Source organism: Ischnura elegans, chromosome 1 (genome assembly GCF_921293095.1).
Source record: "Ischnura elegans chromosome 1, ioIscEleg1.1, whole genome shotgun sequence".
In the NCBI taxonomy this organism is placed as follows: Eukaryota; Metazoa; Arthropoda; class Insecta; order Odonata; family Coenagrionidae; genus Ischnura; species Ischnura elegans.
In genome coordinates this window covers 121,696,830-121,722,871 of record NC_060246.1, presented here as the reverse complement: position 1 = coordinate 121,722,871, position 26,042 = coordinate 121,696,830, and the positions used below count along the sequence as shown (strand labels likewise).

General features: G+C 37.1%; 1 protein-coding gene across 1 annotated transcript; it reads right to left on the bottom strand.

Moving 5' to 3' along the window:
* Positions 1-2,224: 2,224 nt before the first annotated feature.
* On the bottom strand, positions 2,225-24,883 carry LOC124169037 (N-sulphoglucosamine sulphohydrolase). The gene is made up of 10 exons (XM_046547506.1): positions 24,540-24,883; positions 23,534-23,660; positions 22,332-22,468; positions 19,758-19,905; positions 18,284-18,522; positions 11,596-11,715; positions 10,410-10,589; positions 10,011-10,183; positions 5,263-5,409; positions 2,225-2,474 (listed from the first exon to the last, which is right to left on the bottom strand). The coding sequence occupies exons 1-10, from the start codon at positions 24,673-24,675 to the stop codon at positions 2,331-2,333; spliced, it is 1,551 nt and encodes a 516-aa protein (XP_046403462.1). The 5' UTR covers positions 24,676-24,883; the 3' UTR covers positions 2,225-2,330.
* Positions 24,884-26,042: the final 1,159 nt, after the last annotated feature.

Below are 26,042 nucleotides of genomic sequence, written 5' to 3'. Positions count from 1 at the left end.
TACCAGGGATGGTTTCTGTGGAACCCTGCTGTGCGATGCAGCCCATACCATGAATGAAAGAGAACTGCACCACCCAGGTAATTACTCTCATATCTTGCTTCTCTGGTCAGGATTCTGGTGGTCTGCTTTGTGACCCTCACGGGCTTATTTCGGGACACATTAGCGCATTAATGTTTTCTAGGAAAAACTTATCATCCTCCAACTGGAAGACCCAAGAGTATATTGGTGTAAGTATTCTCCTACGGAAATATGTACGTGGAAGATGATAACCTCACTCTTCTCAGAAAAGCTCATTTTCTTTTCAAAATTTTCTTGGCGTGTATTCAAATTTAACCGTAAATGTTCTGTATGCATTTGTATGATTCAAGTAGTTTTAGGAGAATTTTTCGGGAAAATATTCTTCTAAAAAAATTCTAAATGTATCATTCTCATGTTTTCAGAGAACTGGAGAGCAGACGCAAATGAGGAGTGTGGATTTTGGCATCATGGATCTAAATTATGTTAATATCATAAATCGTAAATACCTAGAAGTAGGCTAGGAACATTGAAAGATTTCATTCCCTTTAAAGTATTTGCTGGTCTATGACATAATGCCGTTTTGCTGAAAACCCTAAAAATAACCATAGAACTTCGTTTAAAAGTTCTACAGGCATTGCAAAATGAAAGGAATACATTGATGAACTGACATTTGCTACAATAGTAACAATTAAAAAAAATTAAAATTGCACTGGTAACAATTAACTGACCGCAAAAGTACGCTGGGATGGGCTGCTCTCGGGGAAAAGGGTCGAGGATTATCCCCACTAGGAAAGGTCATTAAGGGGAGGAAGCGACTACCTGGTCAGTCCCGAGCCGAAAAAAAACTCCGTACGGGGCTAAAAAGAAAATCTCAAACCCTTCGTAGAGCCAAAAGCAACTTCCCGCGAGGGAGCTCGGCGCGAAAAGGTTAATGATGGGGGTTAATATACAGATTTTGGGAACAGAGTAATTTTTGAATTTTTGAAAAATGGCATTTTGGAAGGTGTTTGGATTATAATTCAAATATATTTTTTATATGATTAATTTTGATGCCAAATGGCACCTTTTGAATGGAAATCATCAAAATTTATTTTCCTAGTATTTGGGAGTTATGAAAAACAGGTGCAGGTTCGTATTTGGTACTTATCCTTTCTTGTTTAATGTCAAATGCTTGCTACATATAAATTTCTCTCCTTTTATTTTTAGATTTGGAAGGGGTTAAAAAGATTCTGACTCATTATACATTACCATACGGAGCCATTGGAGAACCCAATCCAAAATCTTTGTCAAGCAAGGTGGCAAAGTGAATAGAACTGACCCCATACCCTTACTTTCTTACTTCACACAGAACCTTCACATGGAAACACAAGACATTTTGTTGAATCACAGTCTAAATAAAGAAAAACTGCCAGCCATCGCCAATCCAGAATTCTGTCTGGTCCAGTACACCCATGCCTAATATACCCATAGTTGGCAAATATGGCTGACCTAGGCATAAAAGGTAGCACTGTCCAGTGGTGCAGCGAGGGGGGGTTTTGGAGAATAAAACCACCCCCAGAGCTCAGAGAAAATTTTAAGTTTAATCAATTTTACTTAATTGGATTGATAATACTAATAGACTAGTGTAAGTATTAATGGCACGAATAATAACATATCCTTCAGAAAGCTGTAAAACTCACCATTTTGAACCATTTATCTTAAAATTCTGCAATTTATTAAACTGCACCTACTAATCCTGGTGGGTATACCATACTCCCACACACCCCGTATTACTTGCACCCAAACACCCCCAGCCTTAATTCCTAGCTGTGCTCCTGGCACTGCCCATGCAGGACGGTCGGCTAGATTGGCCGCCAATGGCACGAATATCCTTGTTTCTACTGGGGTTAGAAGTAAGAACTCTACAAATTATAATTACACTCCAAATGTCATTCATTAGCGTGGAATGTGTTAGAAGTATGTGATTCATTCAGACTTACCGTGAATGTTAGGAAAAAATCTTCAGATGTCATGGATAATATAGGCAAATTACTAGTTAAAGGGAATGTTGTGTTTTTCAGTCCATAAAAATCATACCACTATAACACAATCTCCTAAAATTCAAAGATTTCTAAAACATATATTATTGAAATATCGTAAAGCAAGGGTGTAATGTAAACCAATCTCAATTTTCATGAGGATAAAGAAAATTGTGAGAACTGGCAAATAGGTATCAATGAAAATTAAGTTTTAATTACCAAATAATACATTAAAATGTAGGGCTACTTATCAGCAGCATATACATTGACAACAAAAATAAATGTCTGCAGTGCTTACAAATTAAATAAAGGCAAACATGACGGATGATCTAAATATTTACCCACATCTTCCAATACACCACCTGGAGAACAAATCCATGGATCCATTGTTTTATTTTGCCATTCCATGAGCCGAGCTTTTAATTTCTTCACAACAGGCTGAAAGGCAAAAGGAAATTTTCTATAGATAATCATCCAAGTTAATGATCGAAATAGACTACGATGAAAAAGTCTAGAAAGACTTTTTCAAGCTCCAAAATCCTCCATCAAAACATTAAGGTTGAATAGCTCCTAATTGTCTAATACATATGTAAATATTATTATCTTTCAACACATTTGAGACTAATTTGTTACGAATGTGCCGGAAATTTTTTATTTCTACACAGGGCTGATGTTGACTTTTCCTATATGATATGGATATCTCAAATCAGTTTTTAAATGATAATAATCTAATATCTTCAAAAAGATCATTAAAAAAAATATTTATTGATGAAAAATTTAACTCATGATGACTCCTTTAATGACTAAGAGAACATGAACATAGATTATTCTTGATTCTTATAAACTGATTACATATTAGGTACGTTGAATATGTATGTGAAAACATTATGAATGTATATCACTAGTTTGTTATCGATGCCTCCACTGCACAAACGCTCAACCTTAGCCCATCGAATCAAATTTGCTCATCTAGGAGCCCAATATTTAGAATGCTCTCAGCTGGCAGTAGCCGAAGCATAAACGCTCACCTCCAATCCTCCAAGCTTTAGTGAAGAGCATTTCTGCTCTGGCTACAGCCTGCTGAGCGCATTTGTATTGTTAAGCTCCTAGATGAGTGGATTTAATTTGGTGGGCGATAGTTGAGCATTTCTGCAGAGGAGGTATCGTTACACTCACATGTAAGAAAATTAGAGATGGGTCGAATACCAGATTTCTCGAAGTCGAATATCAAATGATGATGGATTTCTGTCTGATGTCTACATTCTTATCTACCAAACGCCATTTCAGCGGCACGCCCATCTGATACTCGGCTTCATCCAACTTTTTATTTTCAACAGGTAGCTCACTTTACCCCACTCCTGCTGTCAAGTGCTAGCGGACAATCTGAGGCATTTTGCAAATTACACGCGCTTCTCCACTGGATTTTCTTCAATTATTTTCAGTCCAGTATTCAAGTATTCGCGGATACTATTTGCACATCTCTAAAGAAAATATATCTTTGTTTCTCAGGTTTCGGTTTTATAAAGACTAACAAAAAAGTCTTCTTAAATCTTAAGTTACAATGAACAATTAGCGTCAATCAAATATGGGACCTGTATATTATACTGATGAAGATGAGAGAAAATCCTCATGTACATGAAGAGATTGATAACCTCAATAGAACACCAATCATGTACAGCATATCGATGGCTAAATTCTAACAACACATATCTAAAAAAATAGCAACCTTTCAGGAAAGCAAAAAAACGATTAATGTTTTTTATTTGTACACTGAAATTAAACATAAAATTGAAAAAGAAGCGTTCATTTGCAAACAAAGAGTTGTTTTATACTTGTATATTATTTAAAAAAATGTTATTACACTTTAAGATACCTGTCTCAAACCGGCCGAATTTGAGATATGTGTTGTTAAAACTTAGCCATCGGTATGCAATCGTAAATTTCATGAGTCATGTTTCCTTTCCAAATGTTTCTCACGCCTCTATTTTACTCTGTCTACCAGTTTTGTGATTGGTATACCATGTTTAAGGGGTTTCAAAGCATTTTTGAGCATTTATACCAAGAGTGAAATCTACCATGAAATAATCATTTGGGTTAACTAGGGTTCGAATTTGGATCTCGCTGTTGACACTCAGGTGTGCCACTTGTTTCACCACAAGCCATCTCTCAACAAGGTGAATTTCAGACTGGGTTTGCTGAACAAAAATCCTACTTGGTAAACAAAGTCTGAAATTTCCCAATCATCATCATTTTGGAGATCTCCCAAGGCAGCAATGGGGAGATCCAGATTCAAAAACCACCTAGCCAAATGACTTATTAAAGGCAAGTTTCACCATTGGTTTAAACAACATTGTACCCGTAAGAATGAATGCATGCACAATCACTTGTTACATGCAGATCTTTGTCACTTTAGAGCAGCTTAATTCTGCAAGGGAATGTTTGGTTAAGTATTAGGAGAAAGCCAAAATAATATGCATACCTGTATTTCACCTTCTTACTATTGAAGTTTCATTGAGAGAGGTGAGTGGCACACAACAACATAACCAAGGTAAGATGTAAAAATTGCAAAAAGTTATCAAATAAAGCTTATTCATTGATATTATCTGTTGTATGATGCATAGTCTAGGTATGTACTAATTACAGAGGAGGAGATACAAAGGCACAACGAAATTACTTATTTGATGTCAAGTTTGTTAGATGTAACTCAATTTACCACCACATAGTGCACGCAAAAAGCATTGATGAGCAGTGGGAAAGCATGATACTTAGTGTAGGCAAATATAAGGGTCCTCAAGTTTCTTGAAATAAAATAGTTTACATAAAATAATTATCCTCATGCTATTCCTAAGAAGGACAGAGATAGTATCTTGGATACAAATTCTAGAAACAAAGAATCCTATGATTACTAATGATGATGCAAATTCCATTTCTTATGATTTAATTTCACAGATTTGTTAACAAATGCTGGTGAATATATTTAAATATGTATTCTCAGTTCATACTCATGCTCAACCTTAAATACTTATTGGTTTCACCAATGAGACAGAAAAGTTTTGATGCTATATCATCTTAGTCATCACAATATGTATCTATGTATTTCCCAAACTCATCAACTATAATGGCAAGGCATTATTATGCCTTGCCATTGTCTCTGATAGTGAAGAATGAGAGAGGGAATGAGTTTGAGAGGGACAAATTAAAAAATAACATGAAGATTTATAGAGACCTGATATGAGCTCTTGAAGTAAACATTCCAACGTTCTTCAGGGTCTTCCTTCAAGTCATACAATTCCCATTCTTCTCGGTAGTAGTAGTTTTTCAAATTCTTGTACCAATTAAGAGGCTCCTTCGAAGAAGTCCTTTTGATTAAATCCTGCAAATATTTAGAAACATGATTGAATAATGCACTTCTGTGAGATAAATGTGAATTGGATATCAGTAATCATCATGAGATTATGCGATATGCATAGGTATTAAAAATTGACCTTATTTATGATAGGACCCTAGACAGAATAGAAACAATCTTAACAAATGATTATAGTATGCATGGGAATAGCTCATAGCTATCTACTGAACCTTAAAAAAGTTAGAAACCATGCCTTTTTCCTATAAAGCCAGATAAAAATATTCTAAATGCATGGATGAAATTTGGACAGGGACCTGGAGGGACAGGCTCCTTGGAGCGAAGCGAATTGCTATAATGTTGCTCTGCTTCGGTATTCCGTAGTCTCCATGAGGTTAACTTTGTTCCAGAAATTCTATTGGCATTCGGAACTGCACAATTTTCAATAGATATCTATTTCCCATAATTAATTGCATATAAATACAATGGAGGATTACTTGCATGAAATGGCAAGGCAAGATTTAATTGCAATTCACCTCGTCTTTATATGTTTATCGTGTTTTTATGTTTACACTTAGAATATGTCACTTCATAATTAAATATCTGATTCTTAGCATAATAATAACCCTCTAAATGTGTACTGATTTTCGTCAATATGTCTACAACTATTTCAATGATAACAACAAATTTTAAGATTAAAAAGTAAATGATGCAATAATGTCCATATATACGTCCGTGTTTCAAATTTAAAATATGCACTAAAAAAACGCATTTCATTACTTTCAACATTTAAAATTTCTTCACAGCATTTTGCCAAAAGCAACTTTCATCTTTCAAAAATGTGTTTAATGCTAACTTTTTCCCACCCGTAACAATTATTCCTTATCGTAAGGAATATGGGAACTTTACGCATTCAGCACGGAGCACATCAATTGACGAGATACGGAGCACATCAATTGACATGCTCTGCCGGGAAGGAAGGGAGCCCACTTCTCCGCCTCCGTACCTAACTAATATCCACTCCTGAGTCTTCCTATGTGTTTGGCCTTCAGCAAGCTTCCCTCTTTTGAACCGTGTGCGCCGTTCGTAAATAGCACTGATTAAAAGGAAGCTATGGCATGGAAACCTCCCTCTATTTTTCGTCCATATTTTGCTCTTCACGTCGGTATACGTCATTATTTTTTATCAATATTTATTAATGAGATACTTATTGTAGGTTTTATGTAACATTTTATCTTTTCCATTGTTTTCATTTTTTTGTGCCAAATTATATTACATACACATTTAAAAACCATAAATTTGCATTACATATTAAATGTTTTTAGTACTTTGACTAATTATTGCTTATTTTATTAGTAGAATTTAAAGAACTAAAAAGAGGGATAGCTCTTAATTTTTTGAGCCCCAAAAGTATTAATTTTATATTGCTGCTTATGTTAAAATATTAGGATATTTTATTTTCCTACAAAAAAAATTTCACATCAAGACCTCAGGGAAAAAAATTCTCTGTAGCACCTGGCAAGGGTGGGAGTAAATTTTCATTCGAACACTGTGCAAATATTATATTTTTTATTTAAACTAGTCTATTTCCTTCCTATTTATAGCGATGCACAGAGAGGCCCTAAAAAAGTTAACAAATTTAAAAGTAGGTGTTGCATCAAAAGAATTAAACGTAATGAAGATTTATTATGCATGTCTGTTGACGAAATATTTGCAAACGTAAATGTTATCTTTACCATGACCTCAGAGTGTGATCTGACTTTCGATGTTGTAAATTATTTAGTAGCCATAATATCTGCCCATTTTTGTCTATCTATGTGTACATAGTATCCAGCAAGCCTGATAGATGTGTGGCACAGTTTTCCTATGGCAGGCATTCACTAGCCGTCAAGCATTATAAACTTGTAAATCAAGGTAGCAGCCATAGAAATCAATTCATTCTCATACATAATGAAACCTAATTATTGTTAGTCCAGTACATATATAAGTTATGGTTACAGAAAAAACTTAGTTTCATTTGATCCGAAACGTGTCATCGTATGTGGATTTCATTACTCATAGCAGCGTGGCCCCATAGTACAGTCAATGTATTTTCCTTTACTTATAATAATCCCGAACACAAATGAAAAAAACCCAGTGCCAAAGGGACAAAAATAGCTTTACTGCAAACTTCGTGAACATTTGTACTTATCCTGAAGTACAGCCCACACGCTCATTTTTTATCAAGAAAGCAATACAGGCCGCCAATATTGAAATATGGAGCATGTCAATTGATCTGGCAACAATTTTTGCAAAAATGATTTTAACACGTTCAGGGCGGCATGGCCCACCGGTGGGTCATGGCTGGCCTATCCCCATGGGCGGCATGACCCACTGGTGGGTCATGCGTTTCTAAGCTCTATGGGCGGCATGACGGGAAAAACAGCAAAAAATGGCCAAAATGGCATATTTTATTTTTTTTCGGGGTGTTCCACCACAAAAATGTTCTTTTTTCATTGCATTAGCCGAAAGGTATTTAAATACTCCTTCGAAACACACTTTTTAATTGTGGCCCTCTCAAAAATATTTTATGAAAACTAGCGTTTGAAATTTTCAAATCGACGCCATTTCTCCTTATGCCCCTGAGAAGTTGTGAAAAAAATTGGGCATCTGCTCCATTAAGAAAGCCTACAAATGGCACAAACTGCATTGAAAAATATGCTTTCTATCTCGAGATATTTAAAAAAGAGTAGAAATCGAAATTTCGAGCTAGCCGGCCCTGGTGGGCCTCTAGCGGGCTGGAAGTGTGGGGAGGTTAGTCCTATTTGATCCCAAATCCTATGCCCTAAGTCTGAGAAAAAATCCGTGAGGGGGGACTTTTCAATATCTTACTCGGCTATGCCCTTTGCGTATAATGCTCGTGTGAGTTTATTTCAAACGTGTGTATATATTAGAGATGGGTCGAATACCAGATTTCTTGAACTCGAATATCGAATCCGAATATTAAATCATTGCTCGAATATTTGAATACCTCAAATTTCGAATACCTCGATGACTAAATGATGAATGCTGGAATGTTTGACTCGGTTGCCTATGCAGCAGGCAACACAAGATTTTGGGGAGTAATTTTGATTTCCTTTAAAGGATTCGAACAGGAATTTAGCTGACTAATGGAATATTTTAATTTTATGGAAACAATTGGGCATTTAATTTATTCAACTAACATCGCTTTACCCCCACTCCTGCTGCCAAGTGCTAGCTGACAATCTGAGGCATTTTGTAAAATACAAGCTCTTCTCCACCGGATTTTCTTCAATTATTTTCAGTCCATCTTTGGGAGTTCTCACGAGATAAGAAGATGAATTGGAATTGCTATCAGGGAGAAACCAAATATCCTGAGAAAATATTCCTTCGTCTGGGACTGTAACAATAAAGATTTATAGCACCACTCATAAATTGTAACTTGATATATGTTTTCGGAAAAAAATACCACATCAACTTCCGAGAAGATTTGCTGCTCATATCGAGTGTCGCCAGAATGCCAAGCCTCCTTTGACATTTATTTCCTCGCGTAAAATGCTTAAATAAAGTCAGAAATGCGTCGCGTTTGGTCTTGTTCTTTTTAAATTACGCGCACATTACTAATATTTCAATCCAATAAAGGTGTAATAATAATTGCCGAAAGTCATTGTTAGACACCTTTCGGGCTAGTAGATGACTCATGCAGCAGTTGACCTCCAGAAAGGGGGAAATTCAAAGCAGGTAGGTAAAAAAAGTCAGTGGGTGAGAAAAGGGGGTGGGCACGAGACACGCTTTTATTTTTCTCGCGTAACTTGATATTTTTTTCGAAGCTAAGGTCTTCATAATATGATCCCTGCATGAGCTGGGACCTTTTTTTATTTCGGAGAAGAGGAAAGCCTCAGAGGGGGACAGCGGATCTTGGGAAATGCGCTTGTTGCTATCTCACGCTACTCATGCAGCAGTTGAGCTCCAGAAATGGGGAACTTCGAAGCAGGTATTCGCGGATACTATTCGCACATCTCTAATATATATTCAATATATATGTATATATATACATTCAATATAACATGCAATTCAGCATATATACTATTTGTATATTGGAATGTATTGGCATGAGCTAATACCACAAATAGCATTGATTATGGATTCATTTTGCAACATAAAAATAGCGACGGGGAATATTCGATACATCCCACTGCCGTAGAAATGAGTCCATGTTAACTGCTCGCTAAGGAGCAGAGCATTGGCATCAGTTTACCAATCAGGAGTGGAGTTCTTGCAAGAAATGATCCGCTCTGGAGTTGAGCACCTCGGTCCTATTGTTGTCACTCCACTCCAGAGTGGAGCACCATGTAATTGAACTGCTCCACTCCGACAATGGAGCCAGAGCATAGCAGAGCTGAGGAGTGCTCCAGGTCCCTGATTTTGGATGATATTCAGGGAACTTATAAATAAATATCCTATCATTTCCAGTTCATTTCAGTTCAACTAATTGAGTAGTTACAGAAATACATGACCACACACTATGTTATCTCAGCTTTTGCAAGACCTTATCAAACACACATTCTCCATTTTTTAACGATAAAAAAATCATTGTGACTGTTATAGACTAATTAATACCAGGTACCTACCTGAAAAGTAGGTGAAATGTAAAAATCTTGGTCTATTGGATAAGGCATTTTGAAGTTAAGGTTGTGAATCAGCTTGTGTTTTCTTGTACGAATGGCTCTCATTGGATAATACATTGTCACTTCATGCAAACTATGACTAGCAAACACAGCATCATCAGGAAAAGGATCAGGCTCTGAAAAAGTTTGATCACAATTACATATTTCACAAATTGCCACAAAATGATCAAAATTATGACAGTGAGTCCATGTGTCACCAAAAAGCAATTTAGAGATGTCATCCCGGAGAATACAAATGAACCTATTGCATGTTTGTCCAACTGTTCATTTGTAATTCTAATGTTTTGACAAAAAGTATCAGTTACATCTTACATAATATTGAATTTGAATTGAAATACATACCTTTAATAAGGAGTGGAAGCAAGGATTTTCCCGTCAAAGCATCATTCCCATAAGGGTGCTCCACCCCAAACCAGTCAAGTAAAGTGGGAGTTACATCTAACAAACTTGACATTGAATAGGTAATTTGGTTGTGCCTTTGTGTCTCAAAAGGAGATGATAGGAGCATTGGTTCAGCCATTCCTGGAAAAAATTTTCATGGAGTTATAAAGAATTCATTTCAACATTTTTATGGTGGTAGCAAAAACTAACCGAATACACACAAACGGGATATGCACATTTGATTTTCAAAACACTTCAATTAAATATGAATGGGAATTTTTTCCATTTAGTAACTCTAAGATTCAAGAGAATTGTGACTTCTAATATGCCTTTCTAATTCTGTACACAAGGCCGTAGTGCATCTGATACTACGCAAGTCTAGTGCCACTGGAAATTTTGTCTGGGGCATCCTTATCAGTTATTCCATTATTCTCAAGGTACATATTTCCAGAGTGTACTCAGGAAATATGGTTGGAGCAGTAATATTAAACTTTAGACGCTCAAGGTGCAAATATATACATTGGTTTTTGTCTCAAAACAGTCAAGGTACTGATATATCAGCCCTGTGTTCAACCTCATGTAAAAATGTTTGTTTATCATATTTTGAATTAGTTTCACTTTTATACTAGAGATTTTATAAACCTTTATCACTGATGAAATGGAATTGCTTCCACAGTATTTTGTACTCAATAAAAACAAAAGAATTTGTCTCTCCAAACTGATGACATGCTCTTAAATTGGGGTTGAGCTTTCTGGGAGCTAAAACAAAAATTGCTGTGAGAGTGAAAGCGTTAATAGCAAGATATTGTGGTTGTGCTTTTAGGTTCACTAAGTAAATGAAAAGATAATCGGTTCAGCCATTCCAGAAAAAAAATCTGATAGCATTTAAAAACATAAATTTTTATTATCAAGCAGGGTCTAAGTGATATGGATTAAGAATAATACATCAGGCTGGGTTGGGTCTGAGTAGTATGGATTATGGGCACAAGAGGATTATTAAGAATAACATACTATTGAATGGCCTTTACTCTTGACTGCATTTATACTGAAAAGTAGGGTGGGTACACTGCATCTATCAGGTCCTGGCTGTTTTAAAGACATCAAGTTATTTGAAAAATTAATAAATCAATAAAGATAATAAGCAAACCTGGATCATACAGATTAGTTCTTCCACTGGGAAATGATATTCCATTGTCTGATGTAAACAGAATGAGGGTGTTGCTAGCAAAGCCTGCATCTTCGAATTCTTTCAGGACTAGTCCAATTCCTGTAAATATGTACATAGTTATGATAAATCATGCACATATTTAAGAAAACCAGTTGGATGAGGGCATTTACAAGGTTGAAATAGGATATTGATTCACAGATTCAGTCAAATCCTTTCAAATCGATGAACAGTATAGCCTTATTTCTCCTCTATTTGCATCACTGCTGGTGTGGTCTCCTATTGGCACTACCCTACCTAGGGTCACAGGTGAAACCTTTGATTTGGTCTTTATACAGGATTGGGAGTAGGGAACTTAAGACAAAAAGTCAAATAAATAAAGATTCTTCTGCTAACAATACATAAGGTTATTTTTAAAAAGACAAAAAAGAATAAATAAAAATCTGTAAAGAGAAACCCTGTCGATTTCTGTAACAATAAAGTCTGTTCATTGTCTGTCAGTTGGCTGTTCGTTCCCTGTTCCCTGACCAAGAGAGAACAGGCAGGCGACTGTTCGTAGAATGTAAATTGGAACGCCTTGTCTGTTCCTTGTCTGTGAGAAAACGGTTACTTGTCTGTTCCCTCCCTGTTAAGAAAGCGGCATTCTCTGTTCCTTACCTGTTGGACCACAGACAATGAACAGGCAGGGGACTGTGCGCTGTCAGTTCATTGCCTGTTTTCTTAGGTTGTTTGTTCCCTGTTCCTTGACCAAGAGAGAACAGGCAGGCGACTGTTCGTAGAATGTAAATTGGAACGCCTTGTCTGTTCCTTGTCTGTGACAATGTGGGAAGATGGTTATTTGTCTGTTCTCTCCCTATGCGCATACTTTTTTCCTTAACTGTTCGCTGTTGCTAAGTTGGACATAATAGACAAGAGATGATTTATGTTAAAATAGAATTAAAAGTTGAAATTCATTTGAATGATTGTAAGAAAAACTTTTATTGTGCTTTTCCACATATTCCATTGGTTATAAATATCTTGAATAGTTGCAGAAAAGCAAGCTTTGTCATCATTAACAGAACAACCACTACATCAACAAATATTTCACATGCCTTCATCAAAGAAATATGTACTTCCTTAAATTAATACAACTCGGATTCTGCACTATGTCAATATAATACGTGTGATTTTAAAAGAGAAACACGCCTTTAAAGAATATTTATGAACACGATGATTTCACTTCTCACAAACAAACCTACAAGAAAGACAGTCCTCTGACAATGTTTGTTGGTTCTTATTGGCGACGTAACGCACATACGCATAATACAAATACAATACAAATCTCAGTACTTGCTCAAAAACTTAAGAGACACAATAAATTATTAAATAAACACACTCAAGAACAAATATCACTTCGACTTTCACTATCACTGAATGGATGCACGAATTACTCAATTCGTCACTGCGGGCATTTAGCACAGGTTAAATAATAATCAAATAAATAACTGTTTTCTCCGCATCCAACAACTTCACCACAACACAGTCGACCATGTGCTCGTAAACTGTCCGGATAACGGTATCGGTTATTGGCGTCATTGTTTGCGTTTGCTATCTTCTATAGGTAGGTAGCAGCACCACGCTATCTTTCCGTCCTTGTTGAGAACCTGTTCACTAGCTGTTCACTGTTTTCTGTTCGTACCCTGTACCGTGAAACGGACTATGAACCGGCCCTTGCCTGTTGACTGTCCGTTCACTGTTGTCTGTTCGTTCCCAGTCCGCTGAAACCACAGAGTACATACTCTTTGGCTGAAACATACGGCCCCAGCCTGTAATTGGCGAAGTAAAGTCTTTAACGTGCGTAAGCCGAGCAGATAGCTAATATAATTTGCGTGCTCACTTCAATAACCGTCATCCGTGGTTGATGGTAATCGTGATAATGAATTCAACCGTATATAATTACTGTTTAAGTAGATGATATTTTCTTTGGATTCAATCAAACTTCCTTGTACTCAATTAAATTTGGATTAATCCAAATTGTTGTCCAAATTCCGAAATTTAAAACAATTGTTCGTACGTTGTTCATAATCTGTTCTCAAAATCTCCAAAAGGTTCCAAACTGACAGCGAACAGGCATCATTTTTACGTAAATCGATAGGGTGTTAAGTGTTTGTTCACTGTTGTCTGTTCATTCCCTGTTCGGTGAAACATACTACCAACCGGCCCCTGCCTGTTAAAAGCTTGTTCACTATTGTTCCCGAAATGCTTGTTGCCTGCCTGTTAAGGAACAAGCTGCAAACAGAGTACAAACTGTTGGTAGGCTGTTCGTAAGTTGTTCCTACTTGTGAGTGACCCGAGATTGTTCGTTGGCTGTTTATACTCTGTTCACTAATCTCCAACAGGCTATCAACAGACTTCAAACGGACAGCGAACAGGCATTGTTGTTTCAGAAATCGACAGGGAAACAAAAAGGGGGCCCTTCACAATGATTCTCCTCTGCATTCGTAAATGCTATGGCATCCAGGCAGGGGCTGTTGCCGGTTTGACAATATTCTCACAGTTACCAGGGTGAGATTCACCAAGTATAATCTCCACCTTTATGCCGTAGGAAAATATTCCCTTGATTGACAATGGAACCACAGGCCTTTGGCTTTAAGGGACACTGCGCACACTACTAAGATATCCACGTTTCTTGATTCCCATGACAATTTATGTGCAACTGCTTTTGTTTTTCATTAATTCACCCTCAGTCCAACCTCCTGTATCCTATTTGAATAGCTGTAATGTATAAATCACATTATATATTTCCTATTTTTCGTAAATGCTTAACCTAATTTTTATTCTCATTTTTATTTTTCAATAATCCCCCTCTAAATTAACATGGCAGTATTAAAATATATCATGTATAAACAGTATTGTGCATTATCCCCATCACTTCTTTATAGATTCACTCTCATCCATAGATTAGAAATTTCAATTACAATAGCATGATTTACATATTTATTTACTACACACAGAGAATTTGTAATTTAACATACGATAATAGATTCAGTACAGACTAGGATACCCTAATCACAAGAAAGAGGGAATAATTTTAAGAATCCACTGATAAATGGGAGATTTTAATTAACCCTTTTGTGCCGTACATATATTTGCCGCTGCTTTGGATATAATACACGCACAATTGTGCATTGCGGGTGACTCCCGTAAAAGTTATCACCGTGGCTAGTCCCGGTATACTTAAATTCGTCAAATAGAGAGCACCTATATGTGTTCAAAGTTCGGACTTTACTCTCCGGCTGTGGCGCCGTGCGCACGATTTGGACTGCTCGTCGCATAATATGCTCAGCAGTCCATACCACCTTGTCCGGTATAGTCCACAAATTTCCACAGGGATGAATGACGCCTCGGTAGCTTAACTGGCTAAAGCACTCGGCCGGAAATCGAGGGATCCGGGTTCGAATCCCGGTCAAGGCGAATGATTTTTTCTCTGTGGATTTTTTGCATAATTAAAAATTCAGGAGAGAAGACGTTGAACCAGCTACACAAAATCATTAGTGAAATGTATACGACAGGTGAGATACCAAAGGATTTCGAGAGGAACATTATAATCCCTATTCCAAAGAAGAAAAGAGCGGAGGAGTACGAAGATTTTAGGACCATAAGCCTTACTACACATGCGTCAAAGATACTGACAAGGATCATCTATAGAAGAATAGAACGAAAAGCAGAAGAGTACTTGGAAGAGGACCAATTTGGATTCAGAAAAAACAAAGGCACAAGGGAAGCAATACTGGCCCTAAGACTGCTCATAGAGAAGAGAATTGAAAAGAACAAGCCAACATTCATTGCGTTTGTGGACTCAGAGAAAGCATTTGACAACGTGGATTGGAGCACAATGCTTGGAATCATAAAGGAAATTGGGGTTCTTTATAATGACAGAAGAATCATCCACAGTTTATACAAAAACCAAGTAGCTGTGATAAAATCAGGGCCCAGCTGTGAAGAAGCAAAAATTAGGAAAGGAGTGCGACAAGGCTGTTCATTGTCACCCGTAAATTTCAACGTTTACATTGAAAAAGCCATTAATGAAATCAAAGAAAAGGAATTGGGAGTGAATACCCATGGAGAAAAAATTAGCATGCTAAGATTTGCCGATGACATAGCCGTTATAGCAGAAACAGAGAAGGATTTGAAAAATATTCTGGTTAATATGGGTAGGGTAATGAGTAGATATCAACTGAAAATAAGCACGAAGAAAACCAAGATCTTAGTATGCAGCAGAAGAGAAGAAGTCAAGACCAACATTAAAATAGGGAGGCAAAAACTGGTAGAGGTGGATGAATTCTGTTATTTGGGAAGCAAGATAACTAGTGACAGGAGAAGCAAGAAAGAAATTATCAGCAGAATAGCCCAGGCAAAGAGAGCATTCCACCAAAAGAGAGACCTGCTTACAGCGGGAAACTTAAATACAGTGGAACCTCGTTAAAGCGAGTACGGGCTATAGCGACACCCCCGCTATTACGAGAGATAGCCGATGCACCGTCAATTGACCCTATAATATGGGTGCTAAAAAATTCGTTTTTACGAGACCCTTTTGGCGTTGGCTCTCACCATAGCGAGGGTTTCACCACCGGAAGACTTTCATCAAGACTCCTTAACCTCTGTAATTGCTAGCGATCTGTTAGAAATGAAGTTAATGGAGTGCTCAGTCTCAAATCTATGTGGTAAACTGTCGTTCGATAAATATAATGATTGACGAAACAATGCTTTGCATGATTTTTATTCAGTGTGGCGCTTATAAATTGTTTGAATATTTGGTCGTTATTTGAGTAAGGAAATTTAATGATGCAAAAAAACATCGCCTTTCGTCTGGATTTATGCTTACGTTTATCGGATAGATGTTTATCTGTCGCCGCACCACTCCTGTTCCTGTATATCTGTTCGCAACAGGTATATTGGCTATTATTTGCTCCACCTCCGGTAAAGCGACAATTCGCTATAGCGAGTGTTTATTAGTGCACCGTGGGGTGTCGTTATATCGAGGTTGTACTGTATGGATGTAAAGAAACAATTTATAAGAACCTACATCTGGAGTATGCTCCTATACGGAAGTGAGGCATGGACAATGACCGCAGTGGAGAAAGCAATGATAGAGGCCTTTGAAATGTGGTGCTACAGAAGAATGATGAAAATCAAATGGATCGACCGAGTTGGTGACGAGGAAGTCCTTAGAAGGGTAGGAGAGAAGAGAAGCCTCATGAAAACCTTAATAAGAAGACAGAACAACCTCATAGGCCACATCTTTAGACATGATGGCCTGATGAAGACAATTGTCGAAGGACAAGTGGAAGGCAAGAATGGAAAAGGAAGGCCTCGAACAAAATATATGGAACAAGTAAAGAGAGATGTGAAAGAGAAGAAATACGTAGGTGTGAAAAGATTAGCTGATAGGAGAACTGAGTGGAGAGCTGCATCAAACCAATCCTAGGATTGTTGACCAGTGATGATGATGAAAATTTTTTCATGCACAGAAAAACACAGAATTCATTTTATATACAGTAGATTCCGGTTATTTGGGACATATCAGGACTTGTGCACTTTGCCCCAATTAAGGGGCTGCCCTAATTAGGCGAACTCTCTTGTATGTGGGCATTAAAAACTTTTACATTGTAGAAAAAAGACTAAAGAATGTTTATAATGCAACATAAGGTTATTAAATTATATATATGGTTAATAAGCCAGCGAGTTTTGTTAATTTATTATCATTTTTAAGAATTATTACATTTTTGTTAAAAATATTTTTCACAGATGCTGAATGAATGTCTTTTACTAAGTCCTATTACAGAAAAGTGCTATTCTCTTGCGGATAGTATAACAACAAGAGTTTTAAAAATAGGGCAAGAATAGGACCATTTGTGAAAAATAAGAGTAAATCAAAGGAGGAAAATATAAAAAATAGTATTCTGAAAACAAAAAAATTTAATTTCGTTGCGAGTATAGAGTCTATGTCGCCGACTCATGGCCCAATAAAGTGGCATGCTGTCCTAATTAATGGGAGAAAACTCTTGTATATTCTTCTATTGGGTTCTGTTCTTCAAGATCTGCCCCAATTAAGCGGCTGCCCCAAGTAACCGGTGGACCGATTAAACGGAATATACAGTATTAAAAATTCTATGGGAATAATAAATATTTGTTCATATAAAACATGGCTATTTCAGTCAGTTCACCATGGACTCAAGCTGTGAAGGAGTCTTTTAATCCTTCAATGTTCTCAGACAGCAGCCGAGGAAAGGGATCAGCATCCTGCTGAGTTGGGCCCTTGCATTAGGATGGGTGTAAACTTCATCCTTCTGTCGATGCTCGGGAGCTTTGTACAGGGGAGTGCAAAAAATTTCCATGGGTCTTGTAACATGGAAGAATATGAGGCTCTGGCTCAAAAGCGTTAAATGAAAATTTCAAATATATTACATGCATTATGTAAAAGTTTGACGTTGTTGAAAAACAAAGACAGGAAGAGTAATTTCTGGAAAAATAAAATATTTCAGGAGCTGATTTTGCAAAAGTAAAGGAGGATTATATTCCATTGTAAATTACTCTTTTTTTCCCAATTGAATTCTCAAAACTTGGTTAAGAGACTTTAATAGCATGAATACTGTGTGTTCAAGTTTTCAAACAACATGATAGTACTTAACTTGATCTAGTCTAGTCATTGAAGCCCACTGTGCAGCTATGTCTTGCCTTGCAGCTGGGGTATCTTGTACAAAGTAAGGCACATGGACTTCTTCTGGATCATAATATATCGGAGTCCAATCTGGTATGTTACCCATCCCTTCTTGTTTGTTACCAAAGAGCTCACAGAACTCTCCATATTGAGGGGTTCGACGTCCACAGCGATGTGGATCATGAAATCCAATATACAGCAAAAAAGGCCTCAAAAAGAGGTGAATGATGAGAAAATTAATTAATGTCAATAAACTTCTAATAATTGAAATTGAGAAAACAACAGGCTATGTCTTAGGCTATATTCAACCACAAAGTTCTGCATAAAGAATTGTATATAACATTGTCCTCTCTCTGTTCTTACATTTTACATAGTCTCTCATAGAGATAGATACTTGGAGAAGTTTTTGAAAAATTAGCATTCAAAGTGGAGCCAACATATTCTTCAAATCAATCTCCAAAAATGTTACTTTTTTTTGTAAAAAGCCAGGTAAAAAATACAGTAATGATGGATCCTTGATTTAATCCACAATTCTTCACCATCAGTGAGTTCTTAACTGATATAAAATACATACATTCATAATCACAGGCCTAAAATTTTACCAGAACAATACACCATCAATGATCATCAAAAAATAAATATGGCATTGATAAACAAATGGCCACACTGAAATTGAAACAGCATTACAATTGCTGCCATTACCTAGCAGAATTACTAAGTGGTCATGAAATTGTCCTCTAAAATATCATCAAACACATTAACTCACTAACAACCATGGCTAAAATCAATAAAATATTTAAGTTTTTCCTTTCATATGACGTCATAATTTACACTAGAAAAGAAAATTCAGAGTGACTGAGCCCATGAAAAACATATTTCAATGAAAAATATAATACACAGTGTATAATTTTTGCACCTTTGGCAGAATGTGGGTTCCTACCTTCAATTATGATTAAAAATCTTGCAACACATTCTTTGTCTTTGGCCATGGAATTTTATTTTTTGGAAACAACTTCTAATGGTTTTCATTTATGATTTCAATCAAATTATCATTTATTGACTAATATTGTAATTTTTAAACCAATAATGAAAATTTTTGGATGTGATGGCATACAGCAAAAATATCCACACACAAATACCTCCACCTTCTTCCTGAGGGTCTCCATCTCTATCTTGATTGATATTCCTCATTCCCATGCACTAAATTAAATTAAGCACTTTTTAAAATTTACAGCAAATGAATCACAAAAAACATGGTTAACTTTTGACACATGAAATTATGACTACACATCAAAAATAAGTGAAATGTCTAACAAAAATATTGAAGAAAATGATCAAGCTATGGGGAAATGACTTTGCCGCAAGCTTCCATTTAGATGGTGTGTTTTGCACCTTTGTAAACGGGTTGATTTCTTGGAGAATATGTCATAAAAAAGATTCTTACTCAGTTTTCTGCATCAGGAATTCTCTGACCAACAGCTTGATTTTTGTTATGTTTCTTCCAACTTGATCAATGTCATTATTTTCCTCAGTCTCAGAGAATTGGAAAGGATATACTTCATTTGGACCTACATGCTTCTTTCCAATGATTCCTAACAGGAAAGAACAAATTATGTACATGATTGAAAAATTATTTTTAGTCGTATCACATAGAATATAAGTAGTCTAAAATTTACCATATAATATAAAGCATAAACCCAGTGATATCATGTAACTTATATCCAAAAGTAGGAATATGTAGATATTCAATAATGGCTAACTATCATCTCAATAACAACAGCTTTATGATGTAAATGGAAGAGCTATGATCCATTGCATTAAAAGTCTGGCCAATGTTTGAAACCATTCGCAGATGTTTCAAACTGGCACACTATTCCTCAGAAGATATCACAATAACCCGAGAAACAGAAACCCAGTAGATACGGCATTGAGCTCTATATGTTGTCAGATTCAAGATTATAATTATTATTATTATAGTATTCTACCATTTAAGGTAGATTTCCATGGAGTGCTTAAAAAGTAATCTGGGAGCCTTCCTTTCCTTCCAGCACTGCCTTCTTCAATTCACTGTAAGGCCTACTCCCTTTCAATCTATCTAAAAATCCTGTTTTCTTCCTTCCTCTCTCTCGTTGCCTAAAATTCTACCCACTAACACTGTTTTCAACATCCCCTCTCCCCTAAGTATTTGCTCCATCCAGTCCTTCTGCCTCCTCCGTATATTATCTAAAAGTTGCCTCTCCTCACCCACTATGTCCTGCACTCCATTGTTTCTCCTCCTCTCTGTCCATTTCACCTTCTTCATTCTTCTCCATACCCACATCTCAAATGCCTCCAATCTTCTCTCATCCTCCTTCCTCAGAGTCCATGTTTCCGCACCGTAGAGAGCTACACTCCATATCAAACTCTTCACTAACCTTTTCTTTAAACTCTTACATAACGATCCTCTCAGAAGCTCCTTCCTGTTCATGAATGCCTCCTTTGCTAATGCTATTCGCTTCCTGATGTCCTTACTACTGAGTCCATTTTCCTCAAATATGCTGCCTAAATAGTTGGATTGCTCTACCTGCTCAAGCTTCTCCCCACCTACTTTTATCTTGAGTCTCACATTCCTCGCTCGCGATGCTTTACAAAATTGTACTATCTGGTCTTCTTGTGATTAATCCTCAATCCATACTCCTCGCACTGCATGTCTAATGCATCCACTAGTACCTGCGGTACCCTCATTGACTGGCTAATCAACGCCTCATCATCCACAAACTTTACCGATTTAAACATCATTCCTCCCTCATTCACTCCAGCTTCCAACTCGTTCCACACTTCCCTTACCATCTCTTCAGCATATATGTTAAAAAGCAGCAGCGATAAAGGACAACTTTGTCTCACTGCCCGGCCATTGCTTGCCCACCCAGATTCACTTGCATTGTCTGGGCCAAATACAGATTACAAATCAGCCACCTATCCCTCCAATCTACACCTATTCTCCTAAGTATATCCATTAAATTTACCCAGTTCACCCAATCAAATACTTTTTCAAAGTCAAAAAAACAGGCATACATGTCTTGGTCATATTCTAGGTTCCTCTCCACGAGGGTCCTCATTATTTGCTAATTAGCAATTGCTAACTCATGACGCAATATTGTGTCATGAGTTGACTTGCCTTTTCTAAAACCAAACTGATCTTTGCCCAAATACTCGTTTTCCTTAGCCTCCATTCGTCTGTTCAATATCCTCAGAACCACTTTCGCCTCTTGCAATATTAGACTAATAGTCCTATAATCTCTGCATTCCACAGCTTTCTTCTTTTTCGGTGGCGGAATTAAAACCATCTTCACAAAATCCTCCTGCCAACATCCCTCCTCATAGATCCTGCGTACTAGATCCAAAAACCTTGTCTTACTATCCTTCCCTAGATTCTGCAGGAGCTCGCACGGGATATTGTCCACACCCACTGCTTTCCTAGCCTTCATATCACAAAGTGCTCTCTTGATTTCCGAATCTAAGATCCCTGGCCCAAGATCATCCACCTCCACTGCACTTTCCTCCTCTAAACTCAATCTCTCTCGATCTCGTGCTCCGGCTCTTGTGCTCGATATTTGAGATCCGTACGTGTCCCAGCCTAGTAGCATATGTTCATAGCGTGTGCTAACTTCCTCTTTGTCCCAGAACAAGGCTCGGAGAGTGGTGCCACAAGGTGGCAAGTCAAAACACTACGCAGAGGAATTTTCAAATGCTCCGAATTTCTGGTTTTCCAGGTTTATGGATTCTGGATTTAAGGTCCTCAACTGTATTATGTCGGAAAGAAAATATTGTCAAAGATGTTGTATTCACACTATTGGACAAGCCTGGGAAGGGCCACACATTGTTCACTGGTAGGTAATCCACCAGCCTGTTCTTGCAAAAAAGTTGGAGCAATGTACAGAATGGTATTTCAGCAGCAGCAGAAATATTAATAGTAATGAAGACATTTTAACTCCAGTGACAAAGGATAGATTAAGAATAGAATAGACTAAAAGTTTACCAGTTCGTACTCCATTTTGGGCAAGTATGGCTGAAAGACTGGCTGTTTTCCTGAATGAGGTAAAGTGATGAACCCCATTATTCAAGCCATACATCCCATTTTGGTGGTTAGGCAGCCCTGTTAAGATTGTTGATCGACTGAAAAGAAAATTAATATCTCATCTCTCTCCAATTTAAAAATTTTGTTCAATAGCTGAGGAGAAAAGGGTAAAGACTTCATTTAACCCTTTCGCACCGGACGTCGGGTGGAGCCGACGGGCATTTTCATACGCAGAACACCTGACGTCGGGTATAGCTGATTTTTCAACGCAGACGACCAGATGTCGGCTCTGGCCGATACGAGGGAAAAGATGTGACCGCTTAGGTAGCAATTGCTCGATGCATTCAGGCCCGGCCTGAGACCCAGCTTAGCGAGTCCTTAGGGCCACTCCTGGGCAATAAAGCCAGACCCTCCCACTCATTTATGACCATCCACACCACAGGAATCCATTGCATAGTAGTTACGTTTTCAATAGCTTTTTCAGTGATATATTTTATTGCATACTACTATGTTTTTATACTTTGAAATGAATTCTTCGTTTTGTTCTGTGCCCAAGCAATTTTTAAACGAAATTTTAGCGTTAAAAATAATGGACTTCCGGACTTATAGTCTTATTACCTTATATTTACTAACTTTGTTGATATTAATGCTAGAATCCCATTTAAAATTCCACAATGCTTTAAAAAAACGTTAGTAATTCTTTTAGAAGAGTAAATCATTTAAAATAAACTACAATGTTTGGTTGAAAAAAAACACTGGTAATGCAAGTTGACCGTGGATTCGTGCTATGATAGGGTTAGAGGGTGAAGTCTAGTGGCCGGGGTAAGGGATGGGCACCCCATTGAGCTGGGCCCCAAATGTTTTGGGACGAAAATACCCAGGCAACTCACAACTCACCCCCAAAAAAGAGCTCCGTACAGAGAGGTTTAAAATATTCTTATGCTACTCGTAGCACGAAAACGTTTTTCTATTGTGGGTGCCGGCAGGAAAGGGTTAAGGTGAGCACTTTCAGAAAATATGAATTTGTAACGAAAATATCATCTGCATCACCAAGGTGACTGCTTTCCATTACATTTTATGAAGATTCAATTTGGGCATTACCCATGATTTAAAAACCTTGGTAGTGTTATATTGGGTCATCGATGAAAGAGAAGTTGACTTACCTGGGCGAACAACTGCTTACTGACGTGTATGCATTGTTGAAAATTAGGCTTCTTTTTGACAAGGCATCCAAATTCGGGGTGAGGCATTTGCTGTTATACAATCCCATTTCAAATCCTGCATCATCAGCTGCTCGTAAGAGAAAACACATTTTATAATGGACTAACATCTGTGGTCCTCTTGGTGCAAACAGTTAAAATTGATAGCTCCTTCAAACACCACACCATGCCTAAAATTAATAACCGTGTCTATTGCGGCCATTCTTGGCCATGCTGAGACCAAATGACTTTGTTCATTAAAACTTCAATTGAAACCAAATCATTCATGACCTCGGAGGCTATTGTAATTGTTTGGGTATCAATCAATAAATTAAGTGTAAAATAACAAGCACTCGATTTCTTTTCGCATGACAACAGTGATATGTAACGGATGTTTAAGGGGGCAATATATGTACTGAAAGGTAACATTTTTTCACAACTAGAAAAACTGCAAAAATATTACACTAAAAGATTACGCGAGCACCACAAGTGTGGACTTGCCGAGGGTAATAATGGTACTAGATATATAGAGGCAAGGATGGACACAAACTTTAGAAAAACTGCTATTTCTGTTAACAGAAAGAATATTCCACAATACCATTAACTAAATTCCAATAAATATTCTTCTCATTCCGATATCCTTACTTAGAATACGCACAAGGGAAATGAAATACTTCTTAATATTAAAAATAAAATAAAAGAAAGAGCAAATAATTCTGGGTAAAATTCCATAATAAAGTTAGAGTTACACTATCAATACTGCACATTTGTTGCAACGAGGCCTTGGCAAATCAAAGATTATAATACTTCAGGACACAATGGAGACATTTTATGGCCAACTTATGATTTAAAATCCTCTATAGGCCCTCTAAAACGTGGAGGAATATAGAATTTTTGATAGAGATTTATGAAATTAAGAAGTCCACTAAGTGTAACGCTAAAAGATTCAGTTTATGGTAATAGTACGAACCGACTATAACTAAAGCATTCTTCATTCCATTATGTACAGGAATCTCAGTAAAACCGTGTCCAATGCTTATAAGAAACACATGCAGTAGTAGAATACGGCTCCAAGGCTTTGCACGAATACTTCGAGGCATCAGCATGGTAAATATCACACGAAAGTTATCTCCACTTTACGATTGAACTGCGGAAACATGCAACAGCACTTTTAATATAGTCGAACAGGCTGTAAAACATTAAATACCACACGTGTAACGCCACTGGCAGACATCAAACAGGCTACAAAAGCTGCACTAACATTCGAACAGCTGTTTTTTAACGAAATGGTATTTGGCGGTGGTAATGTAACGATTTACGCTGCGTTGATGTTATTCGAGCGACTCTTAGACCATAAGGAGCGACTGGTTCACTTGAGCAACTCATTCTCTGAAACGGGTGAAGAGCCATTTGACCCCACATAATGTCAATTATACGTTATTGCGAGAGTGCAGCAGTTAAAAAAAAATATTTTACGTAAAAAACTATTTATATGATAAAATACTATTCTATCTGTACCAAATACTATAAAATGTTTGCACTAATCAAATAAATTGTTCGTACAGTTCATACCGTTTCCTAAGAAATAGCGAGGGACACTTTAAAATTATAAAAGACCGCGTTCCATGGGAGTAATGATGGCAAGTGGGAATCGTGGATTTTCTTGAAGAGGCAATGAGGTGGAATTTTATAGACGGAGTGGTGAAGAATAAGTGCTGTGGAATCACCGACGATGTTTACAGGGGACACTGTGTTTGCTGCATCTTGTATCTCGTAACAGTGGCGAATTTCATTCGGTGGGCAGCGGCGTAGCGAGGGGGAGGGGGTGTCCGGATCTCCCCCGAAATATGAAAGCACACTTACTTTGCATCACAGAAGAAAACCATATATTGAAAAATCATTAATTTTCAAATGATTTCATCGAAAACTGAAGTTTTTTCGATTATGAAAAGTATTAAAATTAGTTTAAAAACCATCTAATTAGTATCCTGATTTTAAATAATTTCCCTCTGGTTTTGGATCCCCCTAACAAAATTGGAAGGGGTTCCAAAATCATCGGGATCCGGGGGAAAATTTTTGAAAAACCTAGGGCACACATTTCATAATAGGAAAAAGTTCAGCTTTCGAAGAAATTTTTTGTCAATTTATGAGTTTTCAATATATTTTTTTATGACGAAGCAAAGTAATTGTGTTTTTATATTCGGTGTCGGGGTGGGGGACTAATAATCAAACTCATTGGAGAGTCGATTTTTTTTCGCGGCCTCGTGCGCAGAAATCTTTTTCTGTCTAAGTAAGTCCATTTCGTTAGTTTATTTTTGGGTGGGGTTTATTTGAAAGTCCTTCCCCAGGCAGGACGACTCATGGAGGACAGCCCAGAAACTTCAATATCGGTTATTAATAATAAATAATAATAATAATAAATTCGTTTATTTCGTGGGCCTGTGGCCCATGAGAAAACCATTGCACAACTTTC

Coding starts and splice junctions, on each gene's coding strand:
- LOC124169037 (XM_046547506.1), bottom strand. CDS start 24,675: ATGCTGATGCCTCGAAGTATTCGTGCAAAGCCTTGGAGCCGTATTCTA. Junction 22,469..23,533: donor GTAAGCAGTTGTTCGCCCAG/GTAAGTCAACTT, acceptor TTTTCTTTTCAG/TCGATCAACAATCTTAACAG. Junction 18,523..19,757: donor TTCCTGATGCAGAAAACTGA/GTAAGAATCTTT, acceptor CCTCTTTTTGAG/GCCTTTTTTGCTGTATATTG.